The following is a 20,217-nucleotide window of genomic DNA, read 5'->3' on the forward strand; positions in this document are numbered from 1 at the left end:
TAAAAAAACCGTTCAAAATCTCTTTCAGAAACAACGAACTGTTGATTTTTTACGCTAAATTTTAATCGCACCCGTTCCCTCCGAATTCAGAATATACGTAACCGGAAGTGGTAGAAGTTTTAATATTTTCGAGACACGTCTCTACCGAATACTTTATGCGTATCATTAAAATTTCGTCCAAGTCAGTCAAGATATTTCTCTGTAATTTAGGATACGCGAAATAGTAATTGAAATGTTTAAAAATTCACGATTTTGTAACCGGAAGCGGTAGAAGCTTGGAAACTATCATTGATCATCTTCGCCTCATACTTGATTTTTCACCCAACTTTCACTCGAATCGATGAAGCCGTTTTCCCGGAATTCGGAATACAACATTTTCTGCGCACGCGCCCGCACGCAGCATACAAACAAACAAACACGCACCCAGGCATACACACATACATATTGGGAAATTCTGGGCGACGGTTGTGTGAGTAATGAAACGTGTTTCGAATTAGAAAAGATTTTTTTATTTAACTAGGTGACATTTTTCCTGATGACAAATACAACAGGCATATCGTTTCGAGAAGTCAAAACTCAGATCAAAGTCAAAGATAAAATCTGGAACAATTGCCAAAAAAAAAAAAAAGAAATGAATCCTCAGGGAGAAGCGTGAGTAAAATAGTGAGAGAAAAGGGAATCTTCATTTCCTATTAGTGAAACTAATTGCATTAGTCAAATTATACACCTTGAGTTTTTCTAACAGCGGAACGATGTGTACGCCTGAGGCGGGCAACCGGATTTACAGTTCATGTCCAGATTCAGCACCGCATTCCTCTACGGCCATTATAATATTACGGCCAATATCAGGAAATGTGTAAAATAATGAAAAGTTGAATTCGGACGATCGACCAAGGCAATAATGAGACAATTAAGAGTAGAACTGTCATCAAATCCATTTGTTCATCGTGATAACGAGGTGGCGGCATACGATGATCATCCTGAACATGAGCCGTAATTCTGGTTGCCTGCCTCAGGCAGACGGATCGTTCCACCGTTAAAAAAACTCACGGTACGTCAACGATAATACACTGATTTGTCATTGATCGCTCTAAAGTCTACCGTGACTATCGACATTCGCCGCATACCATTGGCATCGCTGATAATTGGTCCCGGGTGAACGTGAGTTCTCCGAAGTTGATTACCCGCCAGCTATCTACCTGGATATACGTAACGTGTAGAAAAGCGAAGCGCCGCCGTTGATTTACTTGCTATATTTGTTCGGCCAAACGCAACGGCCACGGCCATCCGGTGTGCAACAGTTGTAGCGTTCTATCTCTCTCCCTCTCCCCCTCCCCCTCTCTCTCTCTCTCTTTCTCTCTTTCTGTCTCTCTCTATCTGCCAGTTCTCTTCCTCAAGTTCAGGGATGCATCGATCGTATCGGCTTGAACGGATATTACATTCGCACTCAGTCTGGAGGGTGATCCCATGATATCGTGTACATGTTGCTATTGAACTTGATGTTGACCACAGTATCAAGTACCCGTATAACAACGACGCGTATGATTGTTGAATAGAGATTTAATTGATGAATCGAATGATTAACTGACGTCATTTTTTACAATTTAATTTAGTGTTTTGGAACGTAGCATAAGGAATTTTTACGTAGATATGTTACCGGTATTGTTTTTTAGCCGTAAAATTTAACGTGAATAATTTTAAAGTCGAAAGGTCATCGTTGGGGAGTTATAGAAAAAAATTCAAGGGTTATACTATTGTTCCTTGGAACGAAACCTTGTTCAAGATGTAAAATTCACCCGCCTGTCGCCAAATATCGGGTACCGTTCGTCTACCCGAACATTTCCCATACGAGGCCCAGGGAGTATAATAAATCATACACGGGGAAAGCTCGCTTCTTCATACGTGAGAGTCAAAATCAAAAAGTCGAGAGAAGATCGCGTATCAATATAAAGCCAAGAAATAACGTACTTGACCAACACGATCAATCTAAATCTTACCTTAGAAAATTGCAATCTATAGACTTCGTAAATGCATATTTCATCATAACTCTTCACGCATATTTAGAAATACAAGAGCAATCAATGTGTTACAAATTATTTCGTTTCCAATACCAAAAATTTTGTATCACGTTAATTTGAGGTACAAATTATCTCCTTTTTTTAACCCTTTATAATTCAGCCTTTCGTTGTATCAACACGGCAAGTATATACATGACTAATTGCAAGTTTTAAATATAATAAACATGATTTTATTAACACACGAAAAGTAAGCGCGGTTGAATTCAAATTTCAATACCACTCTTTCCATCAACCACCGTTTTGACTTCTCCTTTCTGAAGTTCAAATTTTCACTGCAGAAAATGAAGACCGATTGGTCTTTTCCATTTTTAAGGACTGCATACACGAATAAATGCTTCGAAAAGTTAAAAATACTGTGCCTAGAAGCTCATTTCTGGTTGAAGCTGCTCCTGTTTTCTACGAACAATGCTGGCTTGATAAATAGCTGCGAACGAATAGAGATACGTGAAATGGCGTTCCATCTTAATTATGTTCACGTTCATATACATTTTCGCGCTCGTTTGCACCGTTTGCACAGCACTGGATGTAGTCGGCTGTGGTCATAACCGAGCGTAGGTATTATATGCGCATGGAGCAGACTAGATAAATAGACGGTTGGACAGAGAGGCGGGCGAATACTACGATACTGATATTCTCCACCTGCACCTCATGCCCATCTCGTTGCTTCTGCGAATATGCGATATATTTGCGTGTAGAAAACAAGGATTGTAACAGTTCGTACACGATAATTGCATCGTAATCGCAGGTTGCTAATTTATTGCACCACATAGCATTAAAGTTGAGTAATATTTGGGGATAAATTCATTTTAACCATGCATATGAAATGCAAAATGGCACTGTGTATTTCCTATTTCAAATACTTTTTGAACAACTATGATTATTTTGGAGTCCAAATGAAGATATGCGTACAATTTATGATCTTGTAACAATGTCAAACGTTGGACTGTTTTCTATCATAGTTCAAAAGTTCCTTGCCAATATATCAGAACGACTCTGTGATTACGTATAAACAATTACCCCGGACTCAGGCTCAAATCATCTGCTAAAAAACACACGGTACAACTAACATTTGACTTACTGCCAGCAGAAGATAAATTCAGCTAATTTGATTGAAAATTCGTTCTATCTTCAAAATTTGTACTTCTAATATACTTTAAAGAATAAATCGTGAATATCTTTCTTGTTTGAATCGAAAGAAAACAAGTAACAAATATAAATCACGGGGCTAATGCTTTTCGTATAATTTCACGTGGGACTTATTTGTTCCTTTCCTGAAACTTGACTCGACGAGCACCTTGGGATTTTTCGTATAATGCCAGACTTCGTTTATCGTGGTGCAGTATATCCTCCTTTTATCATTTTCCCGTGTACTTTTTATTCCCCCATCTCTAAAGTATTCTCCTCGCATCTCCTAAGAAACTTTTGAAAATGCATTTGGCAGGGAAGAGCGGAAAGTTGCCAGTCTCTTTCCATGCCTCTGCGCACGGGAAAGATTTCTGCAGTATATGTAATCCGGATCGGATTCCGAACTTCTTTTACCGCGGCATCGCGCATCGTTAACCGTACGAGGCAGAAATTAAAACGGTTACGGCACCGAGCTTCGTGACAGTTTCAACGCTTTCAATGCCAAGCTAATCCTTGCCCAAGGTAATACAGGGCGTTTTCTATTGTTCCTTTTTCATCCCCTTTTTTCTGCGCCATTGCCGGCTAAAGCGCCGAAGGGGAAGAGTTAAACGACCCCCGTCCGAAGGCTGCTCAGGTCGTGGCATCAGCCAGCTTGGCTAATTAACCGGTGTCTCTGACTCGCCTTCCGGCCCATTTTTTTTCTCTCCGTTTCACTGCCGCGGAAACTTTTTCACCCTCCGCGTGTATAATGAGAGACGACCTCACGACTATCTTGTAAATCATTTTAACTCCCTTGAGTCCCTTGTACCTCTGCCGTCGTTCGGACAACCAAACTTCCAACAGACGAGCGCCGAGCGTGACACGAAAAATTAAAACTCGTATAAATTAACCACAAGCGGCGTATAAAAACGTTTCACACCAACGTTCGGCCAAGGATTATTGCACTTGGTTCGATCGCCAAACCTTCCGGTCAAGTCTTACCGACATAACTTCTACCAGACCAGCCATAACCGCGAGTTCAAAACTAAAGAAATCGAAGTCGTTTTTCCGGAATTATGTGCGTCGAGCACATTTAAGATGCCTGTATCCACATGGATCAACGATTAAATAACCAAACAATTTTTCGCTTGCAAACCTCACATGACAATATTCCCGAGACGCAAAACGATCGAGAGAACATTCTTTGTTCCATCTAATGTCCACTGTACACACTAATACACCTGCCGTCCAGTCGTATAGGCACATATATCCACTGGAGGGGAAGAAAAGAATCAAACGTTTTGTTCGAGATAGAGAACTCTCGACCAAGTTTCTAGTATATAAAGGAAACCTCCGTCCCAGCAGCCCCCGGGGGCCAATGGACGAGGAACACTATTTCATGACATGGACGCAGGAAATTACAACTTCGAACTCTGTTCCTCTATTATTGTCCGGCATTGAATGACTATAACAAGACAGATTCTGGCTCACGATATTCAAATCGAAGCAGTCCTACTTCCCTCATTTCCAAAAAAGAACGTGCTCCCTCCTTTTCTCTCTGTAATTATTTTCCTTTCCTCTATTATCTTATTTGGTTATCTCAACGTTGCACCCATAATATATTTTTCCTCTTACCTAACGTGGGAATTTTCGCCTTCCGTGACAACATGTATCCTATGTATGCGTACGACTGATACAGTTGTACGAAGGCCTTGACGGGAAGAAGGAAAGTAAAAGAGACGTCAGTGTCACGAACAACTGCTCTGAAGGATTATTTCTCAACCTCTCAAGTGGTTCTTTTGGATGCTGTCCAGGGGTTGAACAGAGATCTTATTTATCTACCCGCATAAGCAGACTTGAAACGTATTGTTTCACGTTGTTCGTCTTTTCTTTTTACTTCATGTTACATCCTCGCGTTTTCGTGCCCTCAACCACCCCTCCCATCATGCTTCATGTAATTCACCGCCAAAACAACTTTTTCACTTTTCATCGAATTGCTGCCAGGAATATCGCACGTTTGAACACATTCAAACTTCCGTATCAAAGAGATCGATAGGCGTAATTAATTTGAATATACATTATGCACGGAGGAGCGCCGAGCTTTGATGTTTTCGCGTGTTCTCATTAGGCTCGTAGTGTTTTTATTTTCATTTTTTGTTGCGTACATTTTCCATCGCTTTCAGACCCGGTCGATATAGACGACGTACCTAAACCAGCGTTCCTCATTTCTCTTTTCACAGAAGCCATTTGGCGCACTGATCTGGACTGGGTTGTGGTTCACGAAGACCGACTGGTGGTCCTGAGCTTCATGAATCCTCCTGGCAACCTGAGTACGCTTTCGGGCTTCATAACTCCCCAGCCGTACGTGACGTCAACGTTTCTTAACGAGGAGAGGGAGAGCATCATCGCCTCGACAACGGAGATACCGAAAACCGAGGAAGCCGGCGTCACTAATTCTGAAAAGGGCTCTACCATAAACATGCTCGACGCTCGCCGCGCGTTTACTAAACCCAACGACTTTTTACTTGCATTGAATAAAACCACCGCATCGTACTTCAACCACTCAACGTCGACGACTATCGCCGCGACCAGCTCGATCACTCCAACCACAATCGGCACTCGGGCAACGACCGTAAGGACCACCAATCAGACAACAGTGACTACGGCTCCGACACTCACGACGAAATTAACAACGAAAGCAAGCGTTTCTCCGAAGCGAACCACTGTCAAACTCGCACCGAAAATCGGCAACGTCAAACTGAAAACGAAGCAAAAGGTCACCGCCAAAGTAGCTACCACCAAACCCACCAAACCCACCAAACCAACCAAGGGTAACATGACTGCGGAAAGTCTGACGTTGACCATGAACAGCCTTTCTGATCTGGACCATCTGGAAAACGTGAATGTAGAATTCGATTCTGGTTAGTGTATCTTCAGTCGTTATAAAAAAAATTACACGATCGAAAATTTTCAAAAATATCCACGATATGTTGAAACAAAAATGCAAAAATTCTTTGGTCTTGACTTGAGCATTTTTGTAGATAATGGGCATAAGTTTTTACAACTTGTCATTCTGATACACTTCGACTTAATAAAATGGGCTGTGTAATGATATAATTCCGACTATATTGTTAGACTACTCCATCAAACATGAATTGTCTAAATTTCAGATGAATCCCACGGCCCGATCACATTAGAGTACTTAAACTACGCAATGGCTCTCGCAGTGTATTCTGTCAGATATCCCGCCGTCTTTTGGTCTTGCAACAAGGCTCTTGGAATGATATTCAGCCTTCAGCTGCTCGCCAACTCTGCACAGAGTTTGCTGGCCTACGCGGGAATGTCGGTGCTTTACAAGGTAAATTACTGTCCATTGGTTTTTATGTTACATAGATTAAATCGCTTAACCTGTTAGAGAACCATTAACTTTAACTGTCAATTATCATTGGATAACGTTAATAATACGCAACATTTCGAGGAATTCAAGACGCGTCGCCGTTTTCCTGGTTCACAGGTGCAGGTCGTGGGGGCTTTGAAGGTGCTGCCGATGCTACGGCATCGTACCATCTTGCCGACGAGCACGATTTCAACGTTTCTCGGAGATTCCTACTTCCTGCTGAACCCACACGTGACTTTGGCTCTCTTCGCGCTCTCGTCCCTCCTCGTATTGTGTTCCAGCATGGTGATGTACCTCTACGCTCACGGCAGGTCAGTCATTCACCTACCCCAAAGTTGTTCAAGGTTTTTAATTTCGCTTAATTTCCAAAAATTGTGCTCAAATTCCGACTTACTTTACCTCAGGTTCACAGCGTTCTTGAACCAGGAACGCGAACGCCGTGTAATACTGCTGAAGGAGGGTCGAAACGGTAACGGATGGGGTTATTTCACGCACTGCGTAGCGCTCTGCGTCTTCCTGGCGATAGCTATTTGCAGTGCGCCCCTATTGTACGACTACACAGTAGTCTATCGCGGAAGTCTCGATGGCGCGGTACTTGCCTGCATCGCCGGGACCGTGCTCCACCTATTTCTGTGGCTGGTCCTCTGGGTATTTCTCACAATAAAACAGAAGTGGGTTTTCAAACTCAGAGTAACCATTGGCAGGGCAACGGTTCGATCTGCACGCTCTGTGAAACTTGTCACAGACGTCGACCTCCTCTCTGCCAGGGACGAAGAGGAGGGAACGAACGCACCTCTCCTGGTCGTTGGTAACGGAAGAACTTACACCATCGCTGACACTTCGCCGAAGAAGGCGATCATGAGTGTCATTCAGAAGGCTGCGATGGAACGGAAGGCGCGCGCCCAAGGTGAGGGGCTAACAGAGCGGAGCTCTGTTGTCATGGAGAACGAGATGATCGATAACCATTGGTCTGTGTCGTTTTTATGCTCGTTTGTCATAACATTCTCCCCTCTCATTTAGGAGGTAACTCCGACTCCGTTGACGGCGAGTCGAACGCTGACGGTGAGGAGCAGATATACTGGTTGAGACCAAAGCTTCGACCATCTCCGGCCCAAACTCCAACCGATGCAGACTCTGGTGCTCAGATCGGGGACAAGGGGTGGCTAAACAAAAAGTTGAAGCCGAAAGTCACCTTCAACGACCTGCCCAGTACGTCCGGCGCGCGGTAACTACCCTCCTCCTCCCTCTTGGTGTCTTTGTGTCTGTCTACTTGTCTGTTTGTGCGTCTGTCTTGGATCTTAACATTCTGTGTGATAACAATCGTTTGGTATCATCTAATTCGTTGTGTTCAAGTAATCTTTCACTACTTCAAACATTCACGTATTATTTTTATTTTGTAACGTTTTGCTCGCCACGTATGATCAGCAAGTTTTATCGTTTGGCTTGACGTTGTACATTATTGCGAAGCTCGAGAGTAAGGTGGTATGTCTTTTTACTGTGTTTCAACTTCTCGTCATTTGAGTGAAAAGAAAATTATTGCTTTGTTTTCATTGGTATGTCAGAATTAAACACAGTAAAGTTTACGGGAAGGCAACTAAAAAGGTTTAAAAATAATTTATGCTATGCTGTCGAATCCGGAAAATCATGCGCTTGTCATTTATGCAATACGGCACTAGCCATGTTTATCAATTACTGTTGCATAACTCCATCATCTCATGCTTTTCGACTAATTTCAACCATCACGAAATGTGGATAATTTAAAATTTAAGTTTCTTCCAACAGTGAGGTACTTGAGGCATTGATACATGCGTATCGGTATATAATTTCGATAACAAAAATAGTTTAGGGATCAAATTTTCTGCCCAACTGGTTCAGAATGGCCAAGTAGTAGCTGATTTTCTTACAATGCTGTATTTTCATCAGCGAGGAGGTCAACTTTTATGGTAATTAAAAGGGTATCATTGAGGTTGATTTGTTGATACCCAGGCATTATTTTATGTACATATTACCTACGATATTTTTTTTTTTTTTATTTATTTATACCATTATTACTTTATATTTAGTCTTTATAGACATATTACTTATGATGTACTGTACTACTAGTGACATGCGATCTCACGTTCGCGTCATGTTATAGCTTAAGTTGAGTATCTAGACTAACCGATTTCTTAATATTAACGGAATAATTAGGTGCCGCAGTAAGATTCTTGGATCAACTGCAGGGTATTCGAACAATTTGGAACCCGATTAAATTATTTAAAAATTTTTTAGGATCATTTATGAGACGTTTATAGTCTATTCACCCAGCGAAGCATACCCTGGTGAAAATATTTCTTTACTTGAATATCGGCAACATTTTTTTAGATAATTACTAAAAAAATATACAAGCTTTTGTGAAAATATCCAAATCACCTTCTCGGTATCCACAATTTGTGCACTTCTCAAAAAAATCCTAAAAATTTGACGGAAGTTTTGTTCTAAGTTTTTCTCTTTGTTTTTAAAACTTTACTATTCCTCAGTTCGTTTTGAAGAAATTCCGTTATTTTCGTCCATCGCAGATTAGCAGGCTTTTTCAAAATTTAACAAAATTTATACCTTGTAGAAATTATTCAGAATCATTAGGTACATGTAGTCTTAATATATTCGACTCGTTATTGGGAGGAATCCGGAACGTTTATTCAATTAAAGCGCGTGAAAGATGAGTTTGCCGTACGGCCATGTTAAAAATTCGATTTTCCAAGTTATTTTTCTTTTGCGTTTGTCCAACAACCGACCGTGAAATTTTTACACATGGATATGGTTGCTTCAACTTTCATCATATTCCGAGATAAGGTTTTTTTCGAGAGTCGATTTCGGTAAAAAAACACCTTAAAATGTCAGGCAAAATTCTTTCATCTATTGTTTCTTGGAATCCAGTGACACGGTGAACTTTTCCAAATATTGCGAAAGGCGAATTTTCACCGGAGTATGCGCATATAGTTATTCACCGTAAGGTTTTCAAACAGTTTGAACGGCCGTCGCAAATTAAGTTCTGTAGACGATTAATGTTACATTGAATTGAGAACTGTATTCGTATCGAGTGGCACATTTTATAGATACCACCATTCGCGTAGAATGTATTGTATTTCTGTAGTCATTTGTCTGTAAAAATACATAACGTACTTCATTTAACCACGTCTACTAACTGCCACACGTACACGTTTTACCTCCCTAGCTTCGATCCCATCACCATCGCCTCACTCGTTTGCTCAACTAACTTCCCAATACAACTAACCGCATATTATTAAATAATCATCCAACATGACGGCGCTGTATAATCTCTCAATCTAATCCGCAACATTTGAATAACACCGCTGCGCATCGAAGCTAATTATCTCATACTTTGCATATATACTCATATTTGCTGCACAATTTTTAATTGTTTGTTTTCTATACATTGTTAATATCGGTACAGTCGACTGTCTCGCTTTAAAAAATAAAGAGATAAATTGAATCTAGGTCGAATTCAAAGAGTGAATAAGATCATATTTTAAAATTCCTGAAAGAGTTTGCTAAAAAATGCACATACATACTTTTTAAATTTTGCTAATTTCTAATTGCTTGCAACGATGGCTACTAATCATGCTTTTGTCGTCTTCAGTAATAAGGGAAAAGCCAGACGAGGTGTCGGTGACGGTGGACCGGATGATGATGGGGACTACGCAACGCTACGCGAACTCCCACTGATGTCTGGTCACGATCCAGCGGACGATTCCAACTCCGAAGAGAACAAGGTGAGCAAGTTTAATTTTCTCACCTGTACGTATACAATAATGATGAATAATACTCCATCGTCTCTCATTCTTTTATTTTTGAAATGTTCACTTCAACAGTGGGGAAGATGGCTGCTACCTCGTAGCTGGAGCAATGCGCCTAGAATGGTGGATGTAAGAGTTGATGTAAAGACCGTATTCGCTCTGTATGTGTGCTAGAGAAAAAATATTAACGCTAATCTAACCGTGGAAGAAATAGTAATGCGTGCGCTAATTCATTTTCATAGCACATATGTATGTTAACATTACATACCTACATTTAATATAATTGGATAATTGGTGTTCTAGGCGATGATGCAACTATAGAGTAGTGATGGTATTTTATTCGAAATTTTGCATGAAAAATGTCTTCAAAACGGGAAAGTCTGGCGATAGACTTTCATAACTCTCAATGGTAATCGTAATGAAAATAGAAACAAAGAAATCAGTAGGTATAAGCATTCTCTGTCGAGAAAGTAAGTTTACTGTTGGATAACAACTAACTAGGTGATGATTTCTCTTATTCCTGATACGCTTTTATACCTAATATTTGAGAAGTCTGCATAAGTTTCTTGCAAGTCTTATCAAAATCGGATATAGCATACTTGAACAGATTTTTATTTTACTTTCCTGCCAGTATGGGAGTGGCCATTCTCACGCAATATTTAATTTATAAGCGCAAGTAAAATTTATAAGTGACTGTTTCGACAGAGAAGGCTTATCATAAACGTGAGTCATGAGTGTGTACGTAGATAAAACTACATCGTAGAATAAAAACTCGGGTATGAATTATCGTTGATTCCGCATAGCGGGAAGTTAGAACTAGGGAATAGCCACTCAACCCGCAATATCTTACAAACGGAGGGTATATCGAATTAGATGTCCCTAAGAAACCGTTGAACAAGTATTACACAACTGTAGGGTGAAAAAAAAAAAAAACATGTCAACTAATTTCATTGAGCTCATTTGAAAGTAATGCGTTAGTCACCATTGACCTCGTCGCACCTAACTGACTCGAAGATAATAACTTGGTTGAATTTGCACTAACACCGCATGAATTTCGTAACAGCTGCTGGAGTGCGTGAACGACGACCATGTGACATACTATGCGAGCGGTAATCGCGACCTGCAGCCCTCGGAAGGAGATCCATCACCCCTCTTGACTCCTGAGCCTCTTCCCGACCCACCGCCGCTTCCAATTCCCTTGCAGCCTTCGTCGCCGAATACCACTAACATAGCACCTCCTACGGAGGTCGTCACTGCGCCATTGAACAGTAACCCGCAGGTACTAACCCACGTCTACTAACACGCATCAGTTATCACTACGGTTGAGAAAACTATGTATGTGTTGACAATTCTGTACGATTTGATGCCTGACTGATAATAGTGAATTTGCAGGAATTTGGTAATACTTCCTTTTTTACCGAGTCAATCGGCAACGACGCTATCAGTAAGCAGCGCATTTTTTGTACTTACCTATACAAGTGGACCTCGCGATGTATCCCTCTGAAGATTTTAACAAAACTTTGCAGGACTGTAAAGCGGGTGAAAACATACCAAACGTATTTTTTTATGCTGCGGAATCTCATGCTGGAAGAGTGAAATCAACTTCACAAAGTATCACAAAGTATCACATTTTTTTCGTTATTCGCCTCTCATGTGACAAAGTGATTCATGTGGTTTTGGGCACGCTGATTCTGAATCAAAAATGAAAACTTCAAAACAACTTTGAATCGGATTCGATATTAGAAACCTCATAAACTGCCAAGGGTCAATTAGCAAATTTAATAACATCTATTTTTTTTTTATTAATTTCAAATTTCGAAAGTACAATAGCTTGAAAGTATTCTCTGTAAATTTCATAAAGATCCGACCGTAGTGTACGGAGATATACGATTTCAAGTGAGGCCGTCACGAGCAGGTATTAAAAGCGACAGACCGCGCTCGGCATCGAAAAATATTACATGGGTCTTTCTGCCTACGTATGGTGAATCTATTGTTAAATACTAAAATACACATGCGTAGGTACATTCTGGAATCGATTACACTACGTAAGTACAAGAGAAATTTTTTTATTTGCGTATAAAATCCACTTGTAACTTTAAACGCATTTTTCTCGAAACAACATTTTTGAAGCGGTGTTCAAGATATCTCTAGAACCGTTTATCCGGTTGCTTTCAAATTTTTATTACTTATTTAAGATACAATAATCTCACGGGTGAAAGAAGAATTTTTTAATACGGTTAATACATTTTTTATAAGCGAAAAAAGCGACTCTTTTTAGCGAAAAAAACAATTTTTTTCACGTCTAGCATTGTGTAAAAAATCGAAATTAGTCTAAACCCTTCGTTCATCCGGAAGCTAGTGCTGTTAACTAATGATCCTGTAAGAAAATTTTATTACAGATGATCCAGTCTTGAGCAGCTGTGTACACGGCAAAACGCTTTCTTTCGACATCACGGAGATCGCTTATAAATCGGCTGCAAATCAATATTGGAACTTCTTCAAACATGTGTTATTCTATTGAAAAAAATACTGGTATGAGAATAAATGAACCAGCCGTGAAAAAAAAAAAATTATAAAAAATACGATTATTTTGACTTACCAATTGACTCTAACCCGTTAAAATATATCTGGATGATAGGTATTTAGTCGCACATGAGAGGTGAAGAATAAAAAAATGTAACGAATCCACGGGTTGATTTCACCCTCTTATAATGCGATTACACAACATACGAAATCAAATATCGAACGTTTTCACTGATTCTACAATCCTGCAACGTTTTGTTTAACGGAGCGAGATGACTCACGAAGTTACCTTGTTGGTATATAATCGAAAAAGTTGCATCTACAGAATTTTCAAATCTTTGCTGACCATGCATGACAATTAGATCTAAGATCCGTGTGTAGGTTTATTGATTGTCAAAAATGGACAATATCGTTGAGGTTGATCACTCTTGAAATTTACAAAGCAATAGCTGCCTTCGTTATTGTTGTACCTTTGTCGTGCCTACTAAAAAATTTCATCCATTGGGTACTTAAAATTCAATAGGCGAATCTGAAAAATCCATAACTAATTCTGATAAAAGAAAAACCTGCTTTGAATCCTATACATTGCAAACTCACGAAATCTGAGTAAAAGTTTTAAAAAATCCGTCAAGCTTAAATAATTACATGGAAAATAAAATCCCAGATATTTGCCCCAGAAAATCCTGAAACGTTTGTAAAAGGTGAAAAAAATTGGCGATATTAGCAATTTCTTTAAACCGATTAAAAAAAAAGAAATATTATAGAAAACAATGTAATCCTTGAAATATAAATATATAGCAACGAAATTTCTGGAAGTGGTTAACGACTCATCACTGTCCGATACAAATGTCGAATGCGACTCTACCCCACGTTATTTTTTGTAGATGAACGGTGGACAAACACCGAGATGTCTGCGTCGGGCAGACTCTGGGATGCCCCACGAGGAGTTGACCCCGAGATCGGATTTTTCAAACTCACCACCGCTGGACGGTTCGACGGTACACAGCAACACGAGCAGCCAGAGCGAGACGTCGAGCGGCGTTCACTCGAACGCTAGCAACGCTAGCAACGCTAGTAACGCGAGTAACGCGAGCAACGCGAGTCAATCTAGCTCGCAACGTCGCGCAACGAGCGTCGACGACTTGACAGGGGAGCCAAGAGAGGAGCCTCAATGGCGCAGCTGCTCTCTGCAACGGGGTGTGCAGCCACCGACGGCGAAGACGGCGTTTTCGCCGCCGAATTCGCGACCTGGTACGAGCCAGTCCTTTTCGCCCCAATACGTGAACCACACGCCGTTGATGAATGGCAGCGAGATGGTGGTGGCCGGATGTCCGGCCGTGATCCTCGAGAATCCGAACGAGGCGACGGTGGTAATACGGCGGAAGTTGTCCAGGCCGAAGCTGAGCGAGCCCCTGAACCCTAACGAAGAGCCGTTCGGCAGGTCGACGAACATGCGGATGACCTCCTTCACCGAGAACAGCGATCTCCGCTCCATGCAGGCCTCGTCGGCCACACTCCCCCATTACCCGACCCAGCCCGTCGTGACCTACCCCCACTGTTCGACGATGCCGCTGCCCCACGCATCCCACAATCTCGCCGGTACGAACAACAACAACAGTGGCAGCAGCAACAACAACAACAACAACAACATGGCATCGGTCGGGAGTTGCGGCTCGGTTCCTCGGCACACGACTCTTCCCGCTCACTCGTCCATCCCCGGTCACACCACCCTGCCCTCTCATCATAACGGCGTCAGGCTTTTTCACGGTGGGCCGAACCCCTTCGTCAAGAGGTTTCCACCGGTACAGGTTCACTCCCAACCCTGGACACTGCCGGGAGGGCATCACACCTTCCCTCAGCCACAGATCGGTAAGCTTTCAGCACCCGCACAGATTAGACAGAGCGATCGTGATTCCGCAAACTTCTCCATGGCCAGCAGCGGGGACTCCGATACTTGCCTACCGCATTAGGTCACGTGTGGAGAGAGAGGAAACAAATCTAGGTTGAAATGATTAATGATCGGGGATTCATCAAAAAAACGAAGAATATAATCTCTGTCATATCTGCACTGAAGAGTATTATTTTACGAAACGTTGCTCCTGTGTTAACAAATAATTAATCTCCGAAAGTTGCTCCTGTGTTAAAAAATAATTAGTCGCCGAAACTGTTGAATGAAAGTTTGCAATATATACGTGGTGTGCGGTTGATGATCATGAGTCCCGAAAATAAACGTTTGTAAAAACTGTGTCGAGGTACAGCTCTTACTTATCTGTTGTCAAAACGTTTATGCTTCAAAGATTTCACATATTAACCACTAGTTATGTATTAATTCAATGGAGGGTAAACCTCGGTTGTGAACGTAAATCAAATGCCGTTCTAGAAACCCAAAATCATATGTATAATATATATATGTATATTAGGGTGGTCCTTATTTTGGGTAAGTCGGAATTTCAAACCTCTCACCCCTTGCATATCTCCCATTTGCCAAAAAAAAAATGTGTGCAAAGTTTAAGCCCAATCGGACAACGTTTACCCGTGGCCCAAGAGGGTCAAAGTTTAATATTGGAGCCAAATGGTAAAAACGAGCTTGAAGGCCTTTATTTAAGTAGACCAGCGAAAAAAAATCGTAGCAGGCTATAATCCACAAGATTTCTAACTAAATTCACAACTAATTGAATGTACTGATACCGAGTTCCGCCAAAAATTTCTATGTCGAGTTGTAGATGTAAATACGTAGATTCTACAACATACGTACATCTACAAATACGTACATCTACAACTCGACATAGAAATTTTTGGCGGAACTCGGTATCAGTACATTCAATTAGTTGTGAATTTAGTTAGAAATCTTGTGGATTATAGCCTGCTACGATTTTTTTCGCTGGTCTACTTAAATAAAGGCCTTCAAGCTCGTTTTCACCATTTGGCTCCAATATTAAACTTTGACTCTCTTGGGCCACGGGTAAACGTTATCTGATTGGGCTTAAACTTTGCACACATTTTTTTTGGCAAATGGGAGATATGCAAGGGGTGAGAGGTTTGAAATTCCGACTTACCCAAAATAAAGACCACCCTAATATATATATATACATATATATATATCGAATCATGTATATATAATATTATATACATTTTCGCTTTTATATGTAAACAAATATGCATATTGGGCTCATTTAATGGTCGTCTTTGATACTGTTTCAGGTGATTTCCATTCTAACAATAAGCTTAGGCAATCCTCCATCCAATTAATATACATACATCAGTTGTGGTATCTACTAATTGCGCGAAAAATTGAACACGGCGTTGATTGCTTTACCGAATTCTTTATCACTGTTGAAATGTCCCCTCGCATACTACGAGTACTTATTGCTGTTGGAGAGAACCACTCACCAGCAATTTGTAGCTGAAAAAATTTATATGGTTATACGTTTTGTCATTCCATGTGTCGAAGCGCTAATTTCCAGCATAGTCGTGAAAATTTAATTGATAAAATTATTGCGACAATAAGATAATTGTCAGAAGATTATAAATTTCTAGATGAATTCAGTTTTGGGGGGATAACTGAAGGGGTAATCAATTTAACAAAGAAACGTTGATATCTCAAATTTAGCAGAAACAAATTCTTTCCACTGACACTTTCAATTTCACTACTCGGAAAATTCACGTCTCGCGCCATAAATATACACGTATGATGTGAAGTTTGCGGTGCATTCTAGACTCACTGAATATTATTAAGATTACCTTGTCCTAGTTCCATCATTGTGTAAAAGGCGATTTAGATATAAAACAAAAAAATAAGGTGAAACAACAAAGAAGATGAAAGCAACCACAAATATTCCGTTAGTGATGATGAATAATTAAATGATAATCGTAATGCTATATTATAATAACATTTGTACAAGCTTACTGTATAAAATTAGTAACGTTAGTTTTTTTAAATATTGAATTTTATAAAAATTATATTATTAATCGTATGATTATCTTTTTCTATTAAAATATGCAAATGTAAATTTCGTTAAAGACATGTGTACATTGCTATAGTAGAAAAATGACTTCATTCATCCATCGCGGTTATCTTATATCATCACCATTTTTATTTAGTTCAATCGATCAACTCACAAATATCTTCTTTCGTCGCATTCATGATGCTTCAAAAGCAATCATCCTAGCTAATTCACATCGGAATTGATTATGTACGTATCATTATTTTTAAAATATATATAGCGGAACGAATTAGAGTTCCAATCACTGTATTAAATAGGCACTTTATTGTCCCAATTTATGCCATCAACAAACATTTCTACTTTTGATGATAAAAATGTTTCTACTTTTTTATTTTTCCTATGATCTTTATTTTTTTAGTATTGATAGTCACGTACGATAACGCGTGAGAATCTACCAGATAGGTAGACCCATGAAGTCGATGATAATTTTCGGAAGTTTCATCTATCAGAGGTTGACCTGTTAATGTTTATTTCCTGCATTTTATGATGGATTATTAATTTTTGTGTTTTTGTATTTGCAAGTTCTACGTTAAAATTATGTAGAAGAAGCACAAATATCTCGTAAATCTTTCAGTCGAATCGTGTTTATCAATCAATAATATCAATAAACCATAATACGATATCAGATTCACAACCAGTGATATAAAAATCACCGGTAATGTCTGTCTGCTTATACACACTTTTCGGTGTATTATACGCATGCATACGTACACTTGTATGCGTGGCAGAATTATATTATTAATAACAATGATGATAATAACTATAATATTAACAATAAAATTATCAATAATGAAATAATAATATTAACAATAATACTATGAATATTAATAACAATTATTATAACTATGATAATGAAAATAAGAAGAATGTTTACAGTAATATAATATAGTAACAATTACGTACGAAATGGTGTTATAGGTTTACAAGTAAGTAAATACAAAATTGATAAAGAGAATAATTCGTAAAGAAAGATAATAGAAAAACATCACCATTAGTCATCAAAAGCATCGAAACAAATACTACGCCATGAAACATGATTTCATATTGTGTTCAACTATGTTTAAACTGAATTTGAAGTATTGAACACAAACTGTATGCGTATGCAATGGTGCAACATACACATTAGGGTAGCATTAAAAGCAAAACAACGGTAGCACAATTTCTCACTCCTGCATTTTTGATCTTCGAATCGTATTCGGTTGCGAAAATTCTTGAAAATTTACAGTCCTGCAACCAGAAAAAATGAAATTCTCTATTTTGCTACTTGGTATTGACACTAATCGCGAAATAACACTGTACTGCATAAGAAATTCGTACTTTTTTTTCTATTCCATGGAAAAGTTCAGTTACTTGGTACAAATGAAAGTAAAATAACAAGTTAGTTCCCCTGTTTCCTTAGCTTCAAAAAACTGTGATTTTTGGTGATCACTTTTTCCTAAAGTTCTTAGGATAGAGATCCGGATGCATTCCATTTGACGAAAACTGACTTTGATAAACATGATAGGTATATAATAATTGCGGGTTTTTTTGTGTACTAGTAAAAAATTACAAAATGCAGGGGAGATAAGAACTTGCAACCCGCGACCCTATTGTGCATACATATTGTAACATAGACACAATGGGATAAATCTGACGTAAACGAAATAGTGATTCGATAAAAAAAGAAGCACATAAACATGTGTGTATGTAGTAAAATTAATTGAACTGGTGACACGAGATGTATACCGAAAAATAATAAGACGCTAATTACTTCAACGGGTTAAATAAATTCTAGACTAAAATGTATGATACGTAAAAAAATTACGCTGACATATCGTACTACACAATGCGAGGACCATATGAGATAATACATTTCCGTACCATAAAAGAAAATAAAATGAATCGTGCTGTAGCAATTCCCTTGTCGGGCGAAATCATGACTTGGGATTCAGGCTGACCAACGCAGAGAGCGCCAAAATAATTGCTAAATATTAAAGCGAGCGACGAGGGAATAAGTCTAGTAGTTTAATTTCACTTTTTGCAACGTTTTTATTGGTATTCTAAAACCAAGTTACATAATCTGTAAACAGTTATAGTTGTGCATCATTTGATAATTACCACCAACATTCAAGTATATTGGTACACTATAATACCTATATCATGTAGACGAAATTCACATCATCGTAAATAATTTTCGAGTGATCGGATAAATATGCGAGCTGTCTGATAAATATATTTTCTTACGATTCTACACAATTAGCGTCCTTGTCGTCGACCAAATATCACGTTGATTTAGGAATATTGCTGGAATTAGCTAATCACGCACCGTGAGAAAAAGAAAAACAGACACGCACCAATACTCATTATTATAAAATACATAATATTAATTAAGAGATGCTACAATCCCCTTGTAATATGATCTTATCGTCAGCGAATTGGACATTCAAGTATTCGTGTCATAAAGAGTGTAAAATTATGTCTACGGTTTTGTGGGTAAGCCAATTGCGATCAATATGATATCGAAGGTTGTACGAAGAGTGGTAGATAATAATTATCTTTATTAAAAATCGTTATCACCAATCAATCCCTCGGTTATTATCATCAAATCTATAACATGACGTCATATCTGCAACGTGCTCAATTCAAGGTGTTACAAAAGTTCGAGCAGAGGAAAAATTTCCTGACCAGCGATGTGTGGATAAGGAAAAAGCAGTTCGTCGGTGTGTAGGTCCATTGAAATATTCATTTATTTATTGCAACATACGGATTCCGGGTTGGCCAGCTATCATCAAGCAATTTTGTTCTCCGTATCGCTTTTGACAGAATCACACAAAGCGTGCCATTGAAAACAAAATGCGAAAATAAATAAATGGATATTTTAATCGACTTTCACACCAACAGTTACTTCTCCCTTGGATACACTTATGCAACAAGTATTTGAAATACACGGATAGTCGAAAGAAGCAAAAGAAACGGTGTTAGATGAAAATTTGTATTTATCTTAAATAATACGAGAGCGAAAATTGGGTTTAAAGTTTTCTATATTCTTTCGTCATTACAGTTGACAATGTCAACTCTTCTTAACCATCGGCAACTAACGAATGGTTATGTGAAGCTGTACACCTTGTACTACTGCCATTTAAAGATGCGCTCGAAATTTGTTGAAACTCATACTTTTAGAAACTTTTTTCGATCTCTATAATCACATCATATAGCTTTCTTTTCAGTCCTATTGACTTTCTTGCGTTTTGTATCATTTTATTTTCTAATATTTGTTCTTTACCGAATAGGAAAATTCCGATACTGGCTTAGTTAATAACGTTTCAGTTCGAAGT

General features: G+C 39.1%; 1 protein-coding gene across 3 annotated transcripts in view; it reads left to right on the forward strand.

The window, feature by feature from the left end:
- The window catches only part of LOC107225615 (protein tincar), a 129,255-nt gene extending 109,712 nt beyond the window's left edge, over positions 1–19,543 (forward strand). The window contains exons 7-15 of one of the 3 annotated variants that reach the window (XM_046735600.1): positions 5,423–6,103; positions 6,353–6,540; positions 6,697–6,890; positions 6,984–7,486; positions 7,600–7,804; positions 10,220–10,352; positions 10,452–10,505; positions 11,440–11,655; positions 13,784–19,543. In XM_046735600.1, coding sequence (XP_046591556.1) covers positions 5,423–6,103; positions 6,353–6,540; positions 6,697–6,890; positions 6,984–7,486; positions 7,600–7,804; positions 10,220–10,352; positions 10,452–10,505; positions 11,440–11,655; positions 13,784–14,869 — 3,260 coding nt within the window. In that variant the 3' untranslated portion in view covers positions 14,870–19,543. The remainder of the gene's footprint in view (positions 1–5,422; positions 6,104–6,352; positions 6,541–6,696; positions 6,891–6,983; positions 7,487–7,599; positions 7,805–10,219; positions 10,353–10,451; positions 10,506–11,439; positions 11,656–13,783) is intronic. The other 2 variants (XM_046735601.1, XM_046735602.1) reach the window with 2 other exon arrangements.
- The last annotated feature ends 674 nt before the right edge of the window (positions 19,544–20,217 follow it).

Source organism: Neodiprion lecontei, chromosome 3 (assembly GCF_021901455.1).
Source record: "Neodiprion lecontei isolate iyNeoLeco1 chromosome 3, iyNeoLeco1.1, whole genome shotgun sequence".
NCBI lineage: Eukaryota > Metazoa > Arthropoda > Insecta > Hymenoptera > Diprionidae > Neodiprion > Neodiprion lecontei.